Below are 21,603 nucleotides of genomic sequence, written 5' to 3' on the forward strand. Positions count from 1 at the left end.
GTCTAGAATTAGAACTCTTGGGGTTGTTGTTTTTTGTTTGTTTGTTTTTTCTTTTTTTTTTTTTTCTTTTTTTTTTTTTTTTAATAAGATTACATTTAAAACCAGAAACATCTGAGGACAGGGCCTTCAGAGGGGGCTTTGCCCTGCCTGGTTGATCACAGCGTGGGGTTTGTTCCTGCGGAGGAGAAGAGGAGAAGCCCCTCGGTGAAAAGGGAAGAGTTTCAGCTGCTCTTGGAGAAGTGGTGAAGGAGGTTGGGAGGCTCCCTAGTTCTGGTGCCTCTTCATGTGGAGAGCCAGGTGGTCAGAACGGGAGAAGCAGCGGCCACAGGCCACACATTTGAAGGGTTTGGCCCCCGTGTGCTTTCGGTAGTGCCGGGTCAGCTCGTCGGAGCGGGCGAAGCGCCAGTCGCAGCCTTCCCACGTGCATTTGTAGGGTTTCTCACCTGCCAGGAAGAGACACGGGTCACTGGTACCACCCTGGCCTCCCAAAAATCCACATTGTCCTCTCCAAGGTGCCCCAGCTACAGGAAACTCTGGAGGGCACCCAGGGCTGCCCCACTGGTGGCCACGCTGAAGCTCTTTTGCAGTCCATGGCCACCAAGGGACCATGGTCTTGACCATCCCAACCAGGTCTTGACCATGGCACACTCTGCCCTGCTTTGCTTTCTAGTCTTGTTGGGGTTTTTTTTTTGTGCTGTTCAAGTTCCTGCTGGATTTTGGAACATTTCTGGCTAAACCATTTTCTGACTTCTTTTTTTTTAACCTAAAATAGCCACAAATTCCAATAGGAAGTGTTGCTGCTCATACAGGGCAAGGGGCACCAGGTGGAAAGAGGGGTTGTACCATCTAAATTTTCCTACAAGGTCTTGTAGCTTTGAAACCTGGTTGATAGATGTTAGGGAGAGGTCTGCTAGGGTAGGTGTTAAGAAGAAATACTTCACAACGAGGTTTTAAGAGGTGGCCCTGAGAGGTGGTAGAAGCCCCAATCCTGGAAACACTCAAGGTCAGGTCTGAGCGAGCAACCTACTGGAACTGAAGATGTCCTTGCTCACTGCAGGGGGGTTGGACTGGATGACCTTTGAAGGCCCCTTCCAGCCCAACCCAGTTGATGATTTTATGATCCTCGTTGCCTCCAAGTTCAGCCCCGCGGCAACGACGCCAAACATCGTGTTTCCCGGCAGCATTCGGGTGATGTAATGGCTCTGCCCTCTCCCCCTACTCTTGCTCCTCCTGCACACACACACACACACACACACACCCCTATTCCCAACCTGAAATCAATCAAATTGTGCAATTTCTCAGCCAGCTGGGAACTGGGCTGGAACTGGGAGCTCACTTCCAACTCCTTGCGTGTCGGGAGGTTGTGGAGCTGAACCCTCTCTCTCTCTCTCTGTCTCTCTCATGGGTGTGGTGCTCTCAAATATTAGTCCTCGCTCTTAACAGCCTGAACAAGCAGGCAGAGTTCAGGGAATGTGCTGACTTTCCCCGACCTCAAATATTTACCGTTCCAGCAGCCCAATTGCCGAGCGCGGCGGCGGGAGCGCACGTCCGCACGCAGCCTGCGTGCACAGGCATGTGTGTCCTGCTCAGACATGCCTTCCCTGTCCCTCCCCTCTGCTGGGAAAGGGCAGGGCTTGGCCAGGAAACACAAAACAGTCAGCCACAGCAAGATCAACCAAGGTTTGGGATGTAGAAGTATGAAAGATAGGTGAAGCTGGGGGGCACCAAGGTCCTGCTCCTCTGAAAGCTCTGGGTTGGGTTGGGTTGGGTTGGGTTGGGTTGGGTTGGGTTGGGTTGGAGGCACCTCCAAGACCTTTTAGTCCCACCCTTGCCATGGTCAAGGACACTTCCCACAGCCCAGGTTGCTCCAAGCCCCATCCAACCTTCAACACTGCCAGGGATGGGGCAGCCACAGCTTCCTTGGGCAACCTGGGTCTCAGCACCTTCACACCAAAAAATTTCCTCCTAAGATCTCCTCTCAGTTTCACCTCTTGCAGCTGGAAACCCTTCCCCTCCTCCCATCCCTCCAGGCCCTTGTCTGAAGTCCCTCCCCAGCTCTCCTGGAGACCCTTCAGGCACTGAATAAATACAGAATTTAACTACATCATCATCATCACAACAACAACAATAGCAACAACAACAACCACATATTTACTTAAATTAATAACAATACCAGATAAATCCAGAATTAATGTCTGTTTCCAAGCCTGGTTTAGGACCCGCTGGGGATCCTGGGGTTCACACAGCACAGCCACAGACATTGTCCCAGTCGGGTCACCTGGCTGGGTCAGCCCTACCAATGCCTTTTGGTTTCAAACAATAAGAGGCTGATCTCCAGGATGGAAACAAAATGCTTTCCATTGTCCCACGAGCTGGCTCCATCTCCCAGGACAGCACGGCAGGGCAAGCTCAAACAAAGGCCCCAAACTGGCATTCCCAGCCCCGAGCAGGGGGGTGAGCAACCACCGGGTTAGATATTTAATCTCACAATGGCACCCAGGAAATGAATGGTGTCTCCAGGAGATGAATACAGCCCGGCCCATGGCAACAGGCAAACCACAAGAAAAGATCTTGGAGATGGTGGACTTCTCCACCCGGCTGCCACCAGGAATGGAGAGAAAAGGCTTCGTTAACCCTTCGGGAGATGAGGGCAGTTGGCTTGGAACAGGCTGGCATCTTGAGGCTGGGACCTCAAAAGCAAAGCACGAGGCTTCCCAAGCTGGATGCAGACACCCTGCCTCTGACCCAGCTTTGGATTTGCTTCTTCTTGCCCATCCAACACCACCACTTTTCTTGGTGCTCAGGTCACCTCCTCCACCTCTCACAGCGACTGAAGGAGGCAAAGACCCTTGGGCTCCCAGGGCGAGCTGGGAAAACGACTGCACTTGGGTTCAAAAACTGCCCAAGTTTGCCTGGATCCATCTTTTATTTCATGGCCCGTGGGGACGGGGCCTGTCTGAGATGCCACCCATGCTCCAGGAGGAAAAGAGGTCTTTTATTTCAAAGCAAGAGCCCTGAAATTCAGATTCCTGCAGTGCCAAACGCTCATCCCCACCCAGCCCTCGGAGCTGGGACAATGTCCTTCCTGCTCCTTCCTCCCACCCCTTCCGTGTTGGTCTCCAGCCTGCTCCTAGCCAGGCCCTGACAAATAAAAACCCCCTTGTGCCTCACACACAAAGCAAAATTCCTTGCTGGCTGGTTTGAAGGGCTGATAAGAGGAAAGCGGAGCAGAGCCAAGTCCAAGAACCCATTCCCAACCTCAGGATGGGTTTTGTTCGTTGTTAATAAAAAGAAAAGTGAACTCTGGGCCAGTCTAATTGCTTTCAGTAAAGATCAGCCCTTCTATAAAAGAGATTTATGAGGGCACTGATGGTTCCTGGACTACCCGGGGATCTGATAAAGGTTCAGGTATAATAAAAGCCTTAATGAGGAGACCTGTGCTTGAATGCACAAACGCCACTGAGCGAGGCTGCCCCAGGAGGATGGTTGTGGTGGGAGCTGCTGGCTGGCAGTCACCCTGCTGGCACCAGCAAGGGCAGCCCAGGGTCCCTTTTCCCTCACAGCCCTTCTGCTCCTCTTCCCAGAGCCCATCCATCCCTGGGCTGGTGATGCACCAGCACTGCCCTGGGTGCAAGAGGGTTGTGTGGCTGGCAGAGGAAAGAGACAAGGGGTTGGGAACCACAGAGGTTGGTGACAGAGCAGAGGAAGCCCTTGTCTCCTGTGGGCTGAGCAGGGTCAGCCCTGGCTGGGATTTGGGAAGAGCTCTGAGTGATCAAGGTTTGGGGGGCAGCTCTTCCACCCAAGCCATCGAAGCCTCCAAGAGGTCTCCTAAATTCTAGACTATGCCTCCAGAGGGCAAGTGCACCCAGCCATGTGCAGCAGCTCTGAACCAGGGCAACTTTGGACTTTTTAAAATGTTGATGGAATTCACCCTGCTCCTTCCCCCAGTAACCACCCGAGGCTCAGGTCATCAACTCAGCTTCGTTATCACCACCAGGAACAGGAGCAGTGGAAGCAGTGTGGGCTGGCAGAGTTTCCTCAGGAGCACAGAACCACCCAATCCCAGATTGGTTTGGGTTGGAGAGACCGTAAATGCCAGTCTGGGCATCCTTCTGCCATGGGCAGGGACACCTCCCACAGCCCAGCCTGCTCCAAGCCCCATCCAACCTGGTCTTGAACAATTCCAGGGATGGGGCAGCCACAGCTCCTCTGGACAACCTGGGGCTCAGCACCCTCACACCAAAGAATCTCTTCCTAATTTCAAGACTTAAATCTCCCTCCTTGCAGCCTACAACCATCACCCCTTGTCCCATCACTCCAGACCCTTGTCCTAAGTCCCTCCCCAGCAGCTCTGTGCTGCTCTTACCTGTGTGAGTCCTCTGATGTGCCTTCAGGTGGGAGCTCTTGGTATAAACTTTTGAGCAACCTGCAAAAAAAATAACCAACAGGAAAAAAAAAAGAACACAGTGAGAAAGGAGCAGGTCTGAAGAGCACTCTGAGTAATTATATGCAAATCAGCCTGGCTAGACCCATTTTGTTTCTGCAGTAACCCAAGACCATTCCTTCTCTCAGACAGACAGACAGACAGATGTTGACAGCTCTCCATCATTTCCTACAGAATCCTGACCCCCATGGGCATCATCCCAGGAACTGCGGGGTGGGAAGAGTCAGGCACAGCCTTTCAAATCCCACCCCCCCATCCTCAAGTAGGTGCTGGGAGGTGGGATGAAAACCTGAAGTTCACCCCTGTTAGCTGCTGGCTTTGTGCTGCTCTTTGTCTGCCTGGATCCCATCTTACAAAGCTGGAGAGAAGAGGGATTTTGCAACAGTCCCACCCCCAGCAGACTTGGGGAAAATGTTCCAGCAAGCAGGAAAGGCTGGAGACACCATGGAGCCAGCACCTGGCTTTCAGGATCCAGAATCAAGCTGGTGGGAAGGCTTTGTTGGTTTGGTTTTTGTTTTTTCAGAAGCTCAGCAACAAAAGGCTGGATCAAAGAAAGGCTCTTCCCAGCCTCACCATGACTGCAGCAAAGGTTTCAACAGCCTCAGCCTGAACCATTGCCAGGGCCTGGTTTCAGTTAGATAAAGCTTAGGGAAGCTTCTCGGGATGTTTTTATGGCCCTTGCCTCATTCTGTGTCCACAACCATATTAAGATGTGAATTTTTTTTTTTTTTGCCTTGCAAACAGCCCTGAAGGAAGCTCTTGGGTGAGATCAGCTCCCCACCCCATCCTGCTGGGGAGGTGCAGGAGCAGGCAGCTGCCTTTCCCCTCTCCGGGGTAGGAGGACTAAGAGTTGGTGACCCCATTCAGTCTTATTTCTGATGTTCTGTAGAGGTCCCTCACACTGGAGAGATGAGGATGGATGAGACCAAGAGCTTCCTCACTGCTGGGCATGGAGACAAAGCCAGCTCAGCACCCAGAGCAGTTCCCAATCCCAGAGGGAGCAGCCCAGGAGAAGCCAGAGCTGAGCCTGGAGCTTCCTTGCTCCAGCAGCACTTCTGCTGAGGAAGAAGGGGCTGGGGCCACCACCTAGAGATGTGGACTGGGGCTTTTCAAACAGGTCTCCCCTGTCCATCCAGTCACCGGGGTGAATTCCCCGTGTCTCCCATCACTTCCTCCTCCAGAGCTGCTGTCCCTGCCACCAGCCCTGATGGCTTTCACCTCCAGATGAACCTCAGCAGGAGGGATTAGCAGCAGCCCTTCTGTCTCTGCATGTCCACACCACCCAGACACACACTGGTTATAATTAGTGGTGGGGTTTTGGGTGGGTTTTTTTTTGCACCTCAGGTGGGTTCCTGCCTTCCCAGGCAGGGCAAAATCCTGCTGCAAACTGGCAAGCATGAAGCTCTTGCCCTGACCAGGTCTGACAAGAGCCATGGGGTCTGTCACTTCCACCCTTCATCTGTCACCATCAGCAGAAGGGAGAAAAAAAAAGCTCAGCTGAAGCTGTTACCCAGGAGAAGGTGGGTGCAGCTTCTGGCTCAGAAAGTCCCTGCCCTGCAGGTTGCCAGAGGGTGGGGAGATGGAAGCACAGAAAGATCTCTCTCAACCTGTCCTCTCTGAGGTCCCTTCCAACCCCGTCAATTCTATGATTCCTATTCTTAGATACTTCCTCAGGTCACTTTCTGGGGACAGGATCTGGGCTAAACAGGCCCCTGGGCTGAGCTTCTGCAGCCACCATCATTCAGGATGGTTTCTCACTCCTTATGGGGAGGAAAGGAAAGGGGAAAGGGGAAAGGGGAAAGGGGAAAGGGGAAAGGGGAAAGGGGAAAGGGGAAAGGGGAAAGGGGAAAGGGGAAAGGGGAAAGGGGAAAGGGGAAAGGGGAAAGGAAAGGAGAAAGGAAAGGAAAAGGAAAAGGAAAAGGAAAAGGAAAGGAAAAGGAAAAGGAAAAGGAAAAGGAAAGGAAAAGGAAAAGGAAAAGGAAAGGAAAGGAAAAGGGGAAACTGACCTCAGCTGCTCCTGTGGTGGTGGGTTGGTATGAACCCCACTTCTCTGGGGTCCCCACCCTGCCCCACAGCTCCCATCATCATGCAGAGGCAGACAGAGGGATTTCAGGTGCAGCTCCTGCCAAGGCCCAAGGCAGCCTCGGGGGGTCAAGAAGAGACCTGACCCCCCCCAGACAAACCCACCCCTCAGCCAGGAGCATACCTGGGTAGTCACAGTGATGGATTCTCCTCTTCTCCAGCTCGGGGTTGTTGCGCCTGTTGTACTTGGGGGGCTGCATGACAACATGACCTTGGGAGAGGGTCCCCAGGCCATTGGGGACCGGGGGGGCCTGGGCTGACTGAACCAACTTCAGTCCAAAAGTGGCTTCGTAGGACGGCGGGGGAGAGATGGTGTTGATGAGCTCGGGTTGGTTCTCGGGGCTGCCAGGCTGTGAGTTTGGGGGCGAGGGGGGCAGGGTGACCCCCGGGGCAGAGTAGAACTGCCCGGAGATGCTGAAGCTTCCCTGTCCCTGGGAGACGTGGGGGAACTGCTTGACCGGACCCCCCGGGGGGACTGCTCGGTGGCCCACGCCGGACACGGTGCCGCCCGTGGACATGGTGACACCAGCAAGGCTGCTGATGGCCGTGTGCTGCCCGGGAGGGGTGAGCGTGGTGATGTCAGAGCTTCCGTTGCCAAGGGGCAACTGGTAGAGCTGGGACTGCTGGGGGACCTCGGGAGGCATCTCCTGCTTGATGAAGATGTTGTTGACCGCCACGGACTGGGGCATGCTGAAGACACTGGTGAAGTCGGGCAGGGTCTGGGTGGAGGCGGAGGAGCAGGGCTGGGAGAAGCTGGTGCCGGGCTCTGTTTTGATGTGAGGGAAGGGTGGCAGAGGCTTGGGTGGTCGGAAGAGTCCCGTGCGCAGGTGGGTGGTGTCGGGCAGGATGACGTTGATGTTGACGCTGTACGGGGTGGACGTGGGCTTCTCCGTGGAGAAGAACTCATCCACCACAGAGGCACTCTCCCGGCGGTACTTCTTGTCTGCCAGCATGGGGATGGGGGGCACCTCGTTTGAAAGGTATTTATCCATTTCGGACCGGGCCTGTGGCAAGAAACAAAATAAAACAAACAAACAAAAAACAACGCAGAGAAGAGACTTTGTGAAGAGTCCAAGGCTCAATAGGAGCACCCCATGGGGCACAGGATGTGGTGATTGAGCTTCGGGCTCTGACCCAGCCACAGCCTCCCCAGGATTGAGTCATAGACCCACGGAATCACAGAACTATAGAATGGGTTGGCATGGAAGGGACCTTAGAGATCCACTCATTCCAACTCCCCCTGCCATGGGCAGGGACACCTCTCACCAGCCCAGGTTTCCCCTTCAAAAAAAAAGAAAAAAAAAACAAAAACAAAAACCCCAACCCCAAACTATTTTGATGAGGAAGGGCCCTCAGAAAAATCCCCTTTGCACCTTCTCCTTCTCCAGGAGCTCGGGGCCACCTCGCTGGGCTCTTTGTGCTCCTCACAGCCCTCCCACCCCTTGGGAAATCAGCTGCAAACCTTCTTCTCAAATGAACCCCAGAATTCTGCCCAGCATCCATCCCCTGAGAGCTGCTGGAGGTGCAGCCAGGGCTGGAGGAGCAGGGATGGATTACAGAACCCCAGACTGGCTTGGTTGAGTAGGGTTGGGAGGGACCTCCAAGATCAGCTCATTCCACCCCCCTGCCATGGGCAGGGACCCCTCCCCCAGCCCAGGCTGCTCCAGCCCCATCCAACCTGGGCTGAGACACTGCCAGGGATGGGGCAGCCACAAACAGGAGGATGCAGGGCTAGAGATGGGATGGAGCTGGAAAGGCTGCTGGTTCACATCTGATGCCACATCCCATTGGATCCAGGCCCAATGACTCAGCAACCCGATGGAGAACCCGCTAGGAAATCAGCCCTGGCACCTGATGACTCAGGTTCTGCTCTCTGCGGGTTGGGAGCCCCGGGGCAACGCTCTGCTCGGAACCTCCAGCTTCTAATGGGGTGGTGTCAGCTCAGGGCAGGCCCTGGTGAATCATTCATATGCAGAGGAGCTGGCAGAACCACCGGGTTCCTCTGGCAGAACCACCGGGTTCCTCTGGCAGAACCACCAGGTTCCTCTGGCAGAACCACTGTGTTTCCCTGGCAGAACCACAGGGTTCCCCTGGCAGAACCACAGGGTTCCTCTGGCAGAACCACCAGGTTCCCATGGCAGAACCACTGGGTTTCCCTGGCAGAACCACCGGGTTCCTCTGGCAGAACCACCGGGTTCCTCTGGCAGAACCACCGGGTTCCTCTGGCAGAACCACAGGCTTCCCCTGGCAGAACCACCAGGTTCCCCTGGCAGAACCACAGGGTTCCTCTGGCAGAACCACTGGCTTTCCCTGGCAGAACCACAGGGTTTCCCTGGCAGAACCACCAGGTTTCCCTGGCAGAACCACCAGGTTTCCCTGGCAGAACCACTGGGTTTCCCTGGCAGAACCACTGGGTTCCTCTGGCAGAACCACTGGCTTTCCCTGGCAGAACCCCCAGGTTCCACTGGCAGAACCACCAGGTTCCCCTGGCAGAACCACTGGGTTTCCCTGGCAGAACCACTGGGTTTCCCTGGCAGAACCACTGGGTTTCCCTGGCAGAACCACCAGGTTCCTCTGGCAGAACCACAGGGTTCCCCTGGCAGAACCACTGGGTTTCCCTGGCAGAGCAAACTGGACTCACCCCACCCCCTGCCAGGCTTCAGCCGAGGGTTGTTTTACAGCTCTGAACGATGTCACAGGAGTGCCAGGGGCCAAAGCCATCCCCGCCACAACCTCTGAACAAAGCTGGATGGGACCCAAGAGATTTCCTCGCCCTTTCCCAGGGAAATGTTTCACCTGCACTTCCAGCTCATTCAGAGCTTTTTTTTGCACCTCCCTGAGCCATAGCAGCCACGCAGGGTGAGCTGGCACCCACCCAGAGTCCCTGCCACAAACACACCTCCTGCTACACCAGGAGAGGATGAGAGAGGCTGGATTTGGAAGGACTTGGAAGGACCATGCTCCACGTGAGGAAACTCCTGCACCTCCTGAAGCTCAAGCATCAGGGAAGAGCATCAGAGCTCCTCAGCTCCATCCTGGTAGAATCAGAACCTCTGATTCCCTCCTCTGCTCCCCCCTCAAGTGTCCAACCCGGGCTTGCTGCCCAAGGTAGAACCGTGCCAAGGCTTTGGAGCTGAGCCTTGGGTGCTTCTGCCTTTGGGATGTTGGTGTCACCCTTGGGAGCAGCTGGCTCAAGGCAGTACCAGAGGCTGGGAATGCCAAACATACCTGAGCAGTGAAACCACCAGGAGCTGGGCAAGGGGAGGGCTTTGGGTGCCTTTTGACTTCACCACTTCCCTTATCTCTGGCATTTCACTTTCTCACCTTCAGTTCCCAAGGGAAGGTCTCCCCCTCCACACCCCCAGTGGCTCTTTGTAGGGCAGGGATATGAAATGTAGGAAGGTGTTGGAGGGCCCTAAGTGCAGATCCAAAGCCTGCTTTCTCCTCCCTGTCTCCTGGCCTCCTTTCCTCTCACAACCATCCCCAACCTGCAGGGTAAAAAGTCTTCTCCTCGTCCCATGCAGCCCCTGCTGATCCTCAGCACTCCAGGGGGGCTGAGGAAAGGAGTTGTTGGGGGGCAGGAGAGGATCCCAGCCCCAGGAATCCAGACTGTCCTACCACACTGCTGAGAGTGGTGGCCCGGGTCCCACACCACCCTGAGAGTGGGAAAAAAAGGGGCAACTTTTCTTGCTTGTGGCCCCAAAACCACCGTGGAGCCCCTGTCTGCTCCCACACTGCTGGTGCTGACACCCAAGAGCCACCCATGTCCTTCAGCACCTCCTCCCAGCCCATCCTCTGCCCCAAACCAGCTTCCCAGCCCAGAGTCAGCACAATGGGGATGGCTGACTCAGTGCTGATGGATCTGGGTGGGATCCCTACTTGGGTGTCACTCCTGGCTCCCTTCATGCTTGGTGGGGAACACAGAGGCCAGGAATGAGATGGCCCCAGGGGGTGGCTCACAGATGGAGAAGCCTGGAAGGAGGGAGCAGAGCTGCCACCACGGCCTCACCAGTGCCTCGGGGTGACCCCCACTCATGTGAGGAAGCCCCAGCTCCATCTCTCAGGGGCTTTCAGGGTACCAAGAGGGGCAGAAGAAGGAGGAAAGGGCTTCACCTCAAGAATGAGCGGTGGCATCCTCTGTTCCATCCTCATTGGGTGCAGCTGTGGGGCAGAGAGGGCTGGGTTAGTGGGGTGCTCTCCCACGGTGCCCACCCACCTCCCCCAGCCATGAAGGGTCCCCACCCCCACCACTCCCTCCCAGCCTCCAGGGACCACCTCGTCAGCAGGCAGGTCCCCACCACCATCACCAGCATCTTCCCCCCCACAGCCCCCCAGACATGGAGATGGTGATGGGTGACAGTGACAGGAGGGGTGGGCAGGGTCAGGTGGGTGCCCCGGTGCCAGGAAGCCCCCAGCCACCTGCCCCAGGGCCATGACCAAACCCCAGCACCCCCTCCCTGGCACAGGCACCCACCACAAGATGCTTTGATGGCCAGGAGACACCAGGCACACCCAGCACCTCCAAGGTGAAGCTCTCAGCATCACATCACTGCCAGGCTCCTACAAACAGAGGACCTGGGGAGAGCCCACCTCTACCTGGCCTGGAGGGGATGGGTGCCACCCTGAGAGCTCCCATCCCTGGAGAGCTGCTGGTCCCTGTCTGGTCTCCATGCCCAGAAGCATGAGGAGATAAACACTGCTGTGTGGGCTCGGGGGTTGGAAGGGGTGTCCCATCACCCCCATCAACTGCAGGTGCTGGTCCAGCTGCTGGATCCCTCATTTTGGGGCCAACCACACCAGGAGACCCCCAGAACTCCCTGCTCTGCCAGCTGCCTGCATCCAAGAGTCCAGTGGGAAGCAGCACAAAGGCAAAGGCAGGCATTGAAGACCCCTTCAGGAGGAAACCCCAGAGACACCAGATCTCTGCAGACTCCTTGGCCAGCCCCAAGCAGGTCCTGGTAGCCATGTGGCCAGCTCAGCCCTGCCTGGGGTGGCTCTGGAGAGGGCAGCTGAGGACAAGGCACCGTGGTGCAGTGACCTGGAAGGTCATCACCTGGAAGCCCATCCCTTCCTTCCTGCCTGCCAGCCCCAGGCAGGGAATTAACCATTTCTGTGCCTTTTGGAGAAGGGCTGAGCTCCTCCCGTAGTCAGGGAGCTCATTCAGCAGGAGGTGCCTGCTGGGACTTGGAGGAAAAAGCCTCCAGAGCCTTCAAGCTGGAAAGCCCCTTGGTCTTCAGAGGGCTCAGGTGGTCCTGCAGCCCCCAGCAGCGCCAGCATCACTGTGACAAGGGTGAGGTCCAAGGGCTGGGGGTGACCATGCCACAAGTCCCCCTACAAGGGCTCCAGCAGCCACTGTAGGAGCCACAGGCCAGGAGCTCCGAGCCCCAGGAGCTATTTCTGAGCACGGAGGATGGTTTTCCAAGCAGGAAAAGGAAGGAGGTGTGAAGGAGCACTTTGTCCTCTCCAGACAAGGCCATGGGACACCCCTTTGTGTCACTGGACCAGAAGTGACACTGGGTGAACCTGGGACCTGATGGGCAAGATACCCCCAGGCTCTGCCAGAGCAGCTGTTGGGGAGCACCCAGCACCCTGGGACCAGGACAAAGCCACCCCCCCAGCCAGCTGCTGGATGGGGACAGACAACCAGGAAGCCCTGCATCCCCCAGAGTGGATTCTCCTGTGGCTAATAGGCCCCAGCACCAGTGTCCCCCCCTTTCCACCATCTGCCAGTTTCCATAAAACCCTGCAGGAGCCTCCTGGAGACCTCTCCCCACCCCCCTTCCCTCCAGACATTGCCAAAGGATGGTGAGGGCTTATCAGGACCTTGATCAATACACTCGGGGCCCAAGACAAACATTCCTTGGGAGGACAAAAAGGGTGCTGGGGACAACCATGTCACCCTGCCAGCAGGGCCAGGAGAGGACCCAGCACCCTGGGCTGTCCAGGGCAGGAGGGGGGAGGTGTCCTGCCCGTGATTAAATCTTTTCTAATCCCGAGTTGACAAACAACAAAACCATCACAGAAACATCAGATGGTGTCACCACCGTCAGACATTGTCACCAGCAGCAGCTGGGGACAGGGAGAGCACAATCAGTGTTTGCTAAACAAGCAACAACTCCTGGAGCTGGCAGAGGGAAAGGCTTGGAGGGGGAAAGGGCTCCAGGAGGAGGGATTTCTTCAGTACTCGGCACCTTCCAGCCCTGGCTTGTCCACCCCACACCCCCTAAGCCTGCTCTGAAGTTCTAGGGGGCATCAAGGCCACCTCCTCAGGCTCCCCACAGCCACGTTTTGAGAAGAGAGCTGCAAGGAAAGGACAAGCAGCAGCACAGCCCTGCCAGGCAGGGGCTCAAGGGATGGGGGCACAGCTGAACACCCAGGGGATGAGCTGAACACCCACTCCTGGGGCAAGGGGAGCCCCTCCTGGGGGTGAGGAACCCCCCTGAGCAGGGCAGGCGTGGGAGAAGGGCTGGGGATGACGCAGGGCACCTTCTTTTTTGTTTTTTTTGTCCTACGTGCACCTGCATGAAACTCCAACCTCCGAGGGAATCAGCAAACAATGGGGAGGATAATCATCAATCAAAGACCATGGCAAGTACCTGGCAGTGCCCCTTCAAAGCAGCACGTTATAAATAGACCATATTTATATCCAGATTTGGTTCAATATCAGCGTTTATTGTCTCCCTAGTTAAATATTGACCTGGGTAAATATTTGTTTCTCTGATCATTTGGTTTTGATATTGACCTCGATCGACGTTATTTTCTGTTTGTTCCTCAAGTCTCCTGGAACTCTCTGCAAAGGGGGATTAGCACAGAAACCCCCTTCCAGGACTCCTCCTTCCAGCTACACACGGGGCCAAACCTTCAGCTGCTGGGAACAACAAAGCCCCAGTGCTGGCAGCAGAGCCAAACTGGTGGCTGCTGGGCTGCAGAAATCCCCAGGTCAGCTCCTTCGCTATCTCAAAGAGGTTAAAAGCAAAGTTCCATGAAGGTACTGCTGCCCTCCAAGCATTCAGCTCCATGGTGTGGGGCAGGAAGCATCTCCATCACCTCTGGCTCCATGGAAAGGGAGCACCTAAGCAGGAGCCTCTCTGCAAACTCTCTGGAGTCCATGGAGAAGACTTCAGGAGGTGCTCAATCCCAAACCACCTTCCCATCTTGAAGCTCTCACACCTTTCCACTTGCCAGAGCAGCTCCTGGAGCAGAAGATGGCCCCAGAGAGAAACCCTTTCTCCAGGCTTGTGCCAGGAGCTCCTGGATGAGCCAGCAGCTGCTTTGGGAGGGGATTACTCTGGTGCAGGAGTTTCCTTGAGGCCAAACATCCCTGTCACGGGAGATGTGGGCAGAGCTGGGAGCTTGGCTGACCTCTGCCTGAGCCAGGAGGCAGCAAGGTTTCCAGCAGACTTGCTGGCTCTGTTTGCTATTTGTTTCCTCCAGCAGCTGATAAAGCCTCACTCCAAGGCTCACTCCAATCTACCTCGGCCATTTATCACAGGAATCAGGCCACTGGAGTCAGCAATCCCAAAGGCCAAAGGAACCAGGAAAAAAAACACTCTCATCCAACTCCAAGGTCAAGTGCCTGGGAGAGGAGCAGTTTGGAGCAGCCAGGCTCCAGCAGGCTTTGAGAGAGCAAGCAGAAACCCTTCCAAAATAAAGCCACAAAGGGATGGGAAGCAACCTAGCAGGGTAGAACTTGGAGGCATTGAGCTTGGAGAAAGCTCACGCCAAAAGTGACACAAGGATGGAAGGGGGTTGTGCCTTTGTCCACAGATTTTTTTAATCCTGAGCTGCTCTGGGCTCAGCAAAGCCTGGGGTGAAGCCCACCAAAGCCAACTGGAGGTTTCCCCATCAAGCTGAGCAGGCACCCAGTGCTGCAGCTCCACTTCACACCCTGAATCAGAGGGGATGGAACCTGGACAAATTCATCCACCTCTTTCCAGCCATTCCATTGGACACTGGGCTTCTCCTTGAGCCTTCCAGCTCCCCTCTGGATGGTGTCCTGACCAGAGTGTGACATAGGAGAGGGCTGGTGGAGCTCAGGGAGAGCTTCCTCAGCAGGGCTATGAGTGGGATTCATTCTGCCTCAACCATCTCAAACCTCACACTCATCACCTCCTCTGATCAGCAGAAAAGCAGCACATTCCCAGGGCAGAGGCTGACAAAGGCAGAGTGAGTCATCCCCTGCTTGCTGGGCTTGTGAGGTCCTCCTGGCACTCAGCAAGTGATAAAACAACCCCCCCAAAAAAAAAAAAAAAAAAAATCCTGTTTTTCCCCTGCACGAGGCAGCCCCAGTTCCCCCGTGCACCTCTGGGAAAACCAAGGTCAGGTTTCACAGAGAGCAAACCCCACCATCCTGACAGCCCCCAACTTCCTTGCCAAACCAGTCAGCAAACCAAAACAAAACCCTAAGGCAGGTGAAAAGCTTTCTGTTTGAACCAGGAGGTCCTTGGGCCAACTTTGTTCTCCTCAGCTTGCACAGCACCCAGCCAAGGAGATACCTCCAGAACCGGGGAATGAGGGGGATGTTGGAGCAGGTCCACCTGCTGCAGCCCCTTCTGCCACACATGCTGGCCTCTGCTTTCATTTATTTGTGGTGTTCTGGACCATCTATTTGTGGAATTATGGACCGTTTATTTGTGGTCCTTCTGCTCGCAGGGAGTGGGAAGCCTCAAAGTTTCCTCGAGATCCATTCCCTCACCACAAACCCTCTCTTACTGCATTTTCCCTGCCTAGAAATTAATTTCTAATTGCTATTAATTAAGGGAAAATACAGCCCAGACCAAGAACAGGCAATAGCTCCAGTAGAGAAGGCACCAAGCCCTGGAGAAACCCCAGCCAAAGGATTTTGGAGCCTGGGCTTTGCCAGCCCTGGGAAACGTCAGGGCTGTGACACTCATTGTCCCCCAGAGGTGGTGACAAAGCTCCAGCCAAGACAACGAGTTTGAGTTCTCCCCAAAGCACGAGACAGAACCAGAAAACCACCCAATACTGGAACCTGCTCAGAACGAAACCTCAGGTTCTACACCAACAGCATCTTGAGCGATCGCTTGGGAAGGGGAGGTGCCCTGATTTTTCCATTCAGTTTAACAAACCTGGGTCATTTCTGTGTTTTAGAGTCCATCAAACTTTCTTAATTCCTTGCAAGAAGGATTTCCATCCGCATATATTCAGCCAGCCCCTGGGGTCAGCTCCCCAGACTGTCCTCAGGGAGCAACAAACCAGAAAACAGCAATGGGAACACTGAAGTGCTGGGCTGGCTTGGCTGGTGAGTAGGTGCCCACGTATCTCTGCCCTCTCCAGGAAGGGTTTAGATTCATGAAACAAACTGCCTGAGATGTGACAGACATGATAATGGGGGGATGATATTTTTTTTTCTCCTGTGTTTTCAGACTTGCTACCCTGGGACTGATTTCTTGCCATCCTCTTCCTACTGGAAACACTACAAAGACCAAGGTTATTAAATTCATTTTAATACTTGCAAATCCTGCCCTCAGTGGAAACTTGAAGTCCTCATCACATTAAAAAGAAATTCAAAAGTCATAATTTTCAAAGGATTCTCCAAGCATTTCTGAACTTAATGAACAATTCTTTGTTTGAGTTTCAACCTGAGCTTGGAAGGGGCTGAACTTCTTTGATGTGGTAAACAGCCCATGGGGCTTTTTGGAGAGTTTTTCATGCTAGCTCAAGTTCTGAGAACATCTGAATTGTAAACATGAGTTATCCAATCCCCAAACACCAACTGGACCCTGTGACTCATGTAATTCACCAATGGAGCACAAGAAAAGCAAATATTCTAATCAAGGGGCTCAGCTAACAAGACGGCTGTAAGTGTGATTATTTGCAGTGGATGGGTTAGATAAAAGAACTCACTGGACCAGGGAAGGAGAACAAAATAGCGTAGGGTAGCTGACCAAACAGGTTTGAGAGGGGAAAATTCACAGTTGATGATGCACAGGTCAGAAATGCTCTACCTTGGAGCTCCCCGAGTTCCTTCCAACAACGATGGGAGTTTGCTTCCCACGGAGGAAGAGAAATCCAGGGAAATCCGTTGTGTTTATTATGGACTTGGAGTCCCCTGCTTGTTTCCTCCCTGCTTTTTTTTCCTACTTGCCTTTTATAGTGCTCAGGGAGAGGAAAAAAAAAAAAAAAAAAAAAAAAAAAAAAAACCCAACCCAACTTTTCTGGCTAATTTGCAACTGCTCCCTCGCTGGCAAACAGGTTCCAGCCCGGGCTGAGCGGGAGGAAAAGCCAAAACACACCTGGAATTTTGTTCTTTTTTCTGCACTGTCCCTTTCTCTCGCTCCCCACCTTGCCCAGCCAAACATCCCCCCCAAGCTGGGGCTGAACAATCAGCCTTTGTACCACCTGGACAAAGCCATTGTGCTCCAGAGAGCTCAAAGTTGGGCCAAGCTGTCCCATCCTGCAGCTCAGCACCTTCCAGAGGCGCTTGCGTGCCACGGGGAAGACTGCGGTTTGGGGGATTAAGAGAACTAAAACAACAAAGGAGGTGGCTGAGATCCCCCCTAAAATTTCCCAGTCTTGGGCTGACCGGTAGCACCGGTTTGGTCTGAAGCCTGCTGAGCAGAACCGAGCTCCCCCGATGACTTTGGACCCGCTCCCACAGCAGGATCTGCTCTGCGAGGAGCCTCTCAGCACCACCACCCCGGCTCAGGACTGTCCCTGAGGGTCTTCCTGCAAGAGCTGAGGGACAAAATCACCTTTCCTGAGGCCTCCAGCTTCATTTCCCCCTGGCCCTGCAGACACCTGCCAGGCAGCAAGCCCATCAGACTTGCAAATCTGCGAGCTGGTCCTGAAAGCATCAGGTTCCAGCTGATGCCAAAAGAGAGCAACCCAGAAAGGATCCCTCCTGAGATCCCTCTGGAAGGGCTGAGCCACCAGCCCACCACCATCTTGGCTTGTGCTTCACCAAACCAGCTGGATCCTCACAGGGTTCACCACCCAGCAGAGGTTGGCAGGGGAAGACCCTTCCTACTGCAACACTAGGACCTCAAAGACCTGTCCTCAAACACGGGCACAGCCATGGGAATGGGAGCTGCCCCACTGAGCTCCTTCCTCTCTAGGGGTGTCCCCCCCCTGAGCAGCATCACCTTCTTCCCCTGACCATGCTGGGGATGAGGAGAGCAGAGGAGGACACAGCAGTTTCAGTCAACACTAAACTGCAGAAAGATGCCCGGGCTCAGCTACCCCCAGCCCCAACAGACACAGAGCAAAACTCCAAAGCCACCACCACCTCCTCTTTCCCTGCGGAAAAGCTGCATCCATTCACCTCATGCAACTCCTGACAGCCCAAGGGGTTGAACCCCTCCTTTGACCTTGGCTGTGGAGTTCTACATCTCTGCTGTCCTGGAGCAGGACACCTTCCTGGCCCCGACCACAACCTCATCCCTAAGACTGAGACCCAGCACCCTGGTTCCAACTGAAGCTGTGCTCTGGGGAGCAGGAAAGCCATCCCTGGTCCCAGAGAGAACCAGCATCCAGTCACCACCCCAGTGCACCAATGGCCATGCCAACAACGTGGCCAAAAAGGGGCTCAGACAGCTGAGATGTAGGACACAGCCTCCAGAGCCCCACAGGGACAGAGCAGGATTGAAACAGAAAGCTCACACCTCAAAATGCTTGGCCCAGCTTCTTCTGAGATACCAGAAGCAAAACCACAGCCAGAATAAAGTCAGGGGAACTCTACAGCACCTGTGTCCACTCCAGGGAAAGGAAAAGCTTTTGTCCCCTCTAGGTGGTCACCAGCCTCAACACAACTCCTCTTTCTACAAGAGGTCGAGCCCAGAGGGACAGTCACACATCTGACAAGCAGCAATGACCCCAGGAGGGTTCCTCAACCCCAGGTAACAACGAGGAGGTGTCTTCTCCTCTTCTGAAATGTTTGCCTGGACGTGCCTTGCTTTGGGGTTTTTATTACTATTATTATTACTATTATTATTAACAAACCCAACAACAATAACAACAATAACAACAATAACAACAATAACAACAATAACAACAATAACAACAATAACAACAACAATTTCCATCTTCCTTCTAGCACAGGCCCCTTGAGGTTTAAAGAAGAAAATTCTGTTTCTGGCCAATCTGACCCAAACCAGACAGGAAAAGTTCTTCTCTCACACAAGCCCTTTCCCCTCCTCTTTTCATGTCTTATTTGTTTGTTGTTTTTTTTTAATTTGGGGCAGGGCGGCTGGGAAGGCAGAGGAAAGGGACAAACTCCACATGACCTCCAGGAATCTCTTTCCACCCGTCTCCAATGGAATAAAATTTCCAGCAGCCCCCAGGTCCCACCTCCCGCTCCCGTTTGCTCTGGGAAGGGGACGGGACGGGGACTCCGGAGCTCAGGATTTCAGCCCGGAGCTCGCTCCTTGCTTTGCCGGAGATAAAACCGCGGAGAGCTGGGAATGCCCCGTGGGCAACAGTGGGTGCCGGAGCTCCGAGAGGTCACAGCCCTTTCCATAACTCCTGTCAAACCGCTCTGATAAACACTCTCCCGAGCAAAAGCTTTCCCAGACGTGAAGCCCTCAGAGCTTCCCCACCCTCCAGCTACGGCGGCTCCTCCAGAACCTCTTCTCCCGTCCCGTGAAAGAAAAGGGGATTAAAAAAAAACAAAACCAGACGGGAAATTCCTCCCCAGGAGATGGGGGGTCCAGCCCTGGGCTGTCAGGGGTTTGCCACCCATCATGTTTCACCTCTGATTTTTTTGCAAAGAGGTTCCCAAAGTGGTTGTTGGGGTGATGCAGGGAGCAGGGGTGAGGTGGTGCTCAGCTCCAGCCCTGCAGCTTCCCAGCCTCCATCCCAGGGATCCAAATGGACACAGGGTGGGCACCTTGGGGGGGGGGGGGGGAACCAGCAGTCGGGTGGCATTCCCCCAGGGACCAAAGCAGGGTGAGAAAGCCCTTCATCCCCACCACCTGGGATGAAGGTGTTTCCAGCCACGGGTGGGCTCTGCATCCCCACGTCCCTCAGGAGGAGAACAAGAGGTAGCACGGGGCTGTCCCACCCCCCCCATGGCCACAGCTGAGGTGTGGGGTTAATCCCACCCAGCAGCCGAGGTTACAAAGGGGGAGAGAAAGCAAAGGGGGAGAGAAAGAAAGAGAAAGGTTGGGACCTCAAACCCAACGGGGAGCTGCCACCTTTTCCCACCAGGAACAATCCCCAGAGATAACCCACAGCCTTCACCACTCTGACTTCAGATCTCCCACCCAAGACATGTAGGGGCTCCAGCAGCCCTTGGACCACCACGGGGGAAGGCAGTGGCCTCCTTTGACCCCCCCAGCTTTGACCCACAGTGGATCATCAGGTGGGAATACAGCAATGGAACACATTGCTGGGAACACAACCTTCATCCCACCATCTCCCTCTGCAGAAGAGAGCCCCAAAAGTGGCCCTTTAGGGCATCAGTGCCACCAGGGACGGGGGAAGCAGGGGGTGGAAACACAGCTCCAAGTCCTCTCTGTTCCAGAGGAACAGTGGGCCAGGATGAGGGGGTCCTTGAGGAGAAGCCATGGGTGGGATGAGGAGGGTCCCTGTGGAGAAGCCGTGGCCTGGACAAGCTGTGGATGAGGTGGAAGCAATGGCCAGATGAGGAGGTTTCTGAGGGAAAGCCATGGTTGGGATGAAGGGGTCCATGAGGGGAAGCCATGGCCAGGACAAGCAGGTCCCTGAGGGGAAGCCCAGGACTGAGGGGCCGGAGCCGCCCTTCCACCCCGATCAAAATGGCGCTGGGGACACGGGGTGCAGGGTTAATCATTACCCTCTGGCAGGGCCAGACACCCCACACCCCAGCTCACCCCATTCCTCTGAGGGGGGAAAAGGGCCAAAGCCATGGCAGGGGGCTGGGGCAGGCCTGGGTCATCCATTCTCCCACCAGGAAGTGTGGCTGAAGTTCTTCGTGGTGGGACAAGAGGTTCACCACCCAGAAGACCAATCCAGGAGCCTCATCCCCTTCTCTGGATGGGGCAGCAGGGCTTGAACCTGCTCCTGACATGGCCAGGGACACAGGGGGCTGTCCAAGAGGGGTGAGCAACCAGCAACGCCCCAAAGCCCCTTATCTGGGTCTTTATCTCCAGCACACGTAGAGTTGGGAAGCCACCAGGGAATTTTAAGGAGAATTCCTACGTCTACTGTGGCAAGCTAAAGGAGCAAATATCACAAAATAAAATGGGAAACAACCTCCCACCTGCCCCCTCCACCCACCTTCCCCACTTCTTAGTGGAGCAGAGACATTCCCACCCCACCCCCCTTCCAGCTGCTGAACCCCCGGGGGAGAGGGTCCCAGGTTCTCCTCCTTTCAAAGAAAGGCAGGAGGGGAAGGAAAAAAAAAAAAAAAAAAAAGGAAAATAAAAGAAAAAAAGAAAAGATTAATAAATAAATAAATCAATGAAACACAACACGCCCAAGAGAAAATCCGGCAGGAGGGGAAAGCACGAGTGCAGAAAGCAGCAGAGGTGTTTTAGCCAAAAAAAAAAAAAAAACACCAACAAAAAACCAAAAACCAAACCCCAAAACCACAAAACAACTAAAAAACCCTGATTTTAAGTAAAAACCCTTCCCCGGTGGGGTTTGCTGAAGGCACCCAGCAGCCCCCGAGCAGGCGCTGGCCCCGTCCCGGGGAAAGCCCCGGCCTTACCTGCACCAGGTCGGGGGGGTTCTCCAGGGGCCGGGCGGGGGGTTTGATGTCCTCGAAGACCGGGGTGTCTTCTCCGGGCTCCCCGACATGGCGACGGGTTTCAGAGGGGTAAAAGCCGAGGGTTCCTCGGGGAGCGGGGGCACAGCACCAGCCCGCTGCTCATTCCTCCCGCCACCCCGGGGAAGGAGGAAACAACTCCTGGTTGTGAATAGTATTTAAAAAGGAAAAAAAAAAAAAGGGGTGTGTGGGGGTGGGGGAAATAAATAATGGAAGGAGAGGGGGAAAGAAAAAAAAAAAAAATCTAAAACCAACCAAAAGCCAAAAACCTGAAGGCTGAGAGGAGCGAGTTGCTAATCCCGGGAGGCCAAGTGCCGGGTCGCGGGAAGGCTTTACCTGGGCTGCGGGAGGAGGAGGAGGAGGAGGAGGA

At 54.7% G+C, this 21,603-nt stretch overlaps 1 protein-coding gene across 1 annotated transcript; it reads right to left on the reverse strand.

The window, feature by feature from the left end:
* Positions 1 to 222: 222 nt before the first annotated feature.
* On the reverse strand, positions 223 to 21,339 carry LOC103534142 (Krueppel-like factor 5). The gene is given in 7 exon segments (XM_030449348.1): positions 223 to 443; positions 4,367 to 4,426; positions 6,651 to 7,530; positions 10,640 to 10,687; positions 21,177 to 21,262; positions 21,265 to 21,318; positions 21,321 to 21,339. Coding segments are annotated over 7 exon segments (1,326 nt in total). The 3' UTR covers positions 223 to 264.
* Positions 21,340 to 21,603: the final 264 nt, after the last annotated feature.

This window comes from Calypte anna, chromosome 4 (genome assembly GCF_003957555.1).
Source record: "Calypte anna isolate BGI_N300 chromosome 4, bCalAnn1_v1.p, whole genome shotgun sequence".
In the NCBI taxonomy this organism is placed as follows: domain Eukaryota; kingdom Metazoa; phylum Chordata; class Aves; order Apodiformes; family Trochilidae; genus Calypte; species Calypte anna.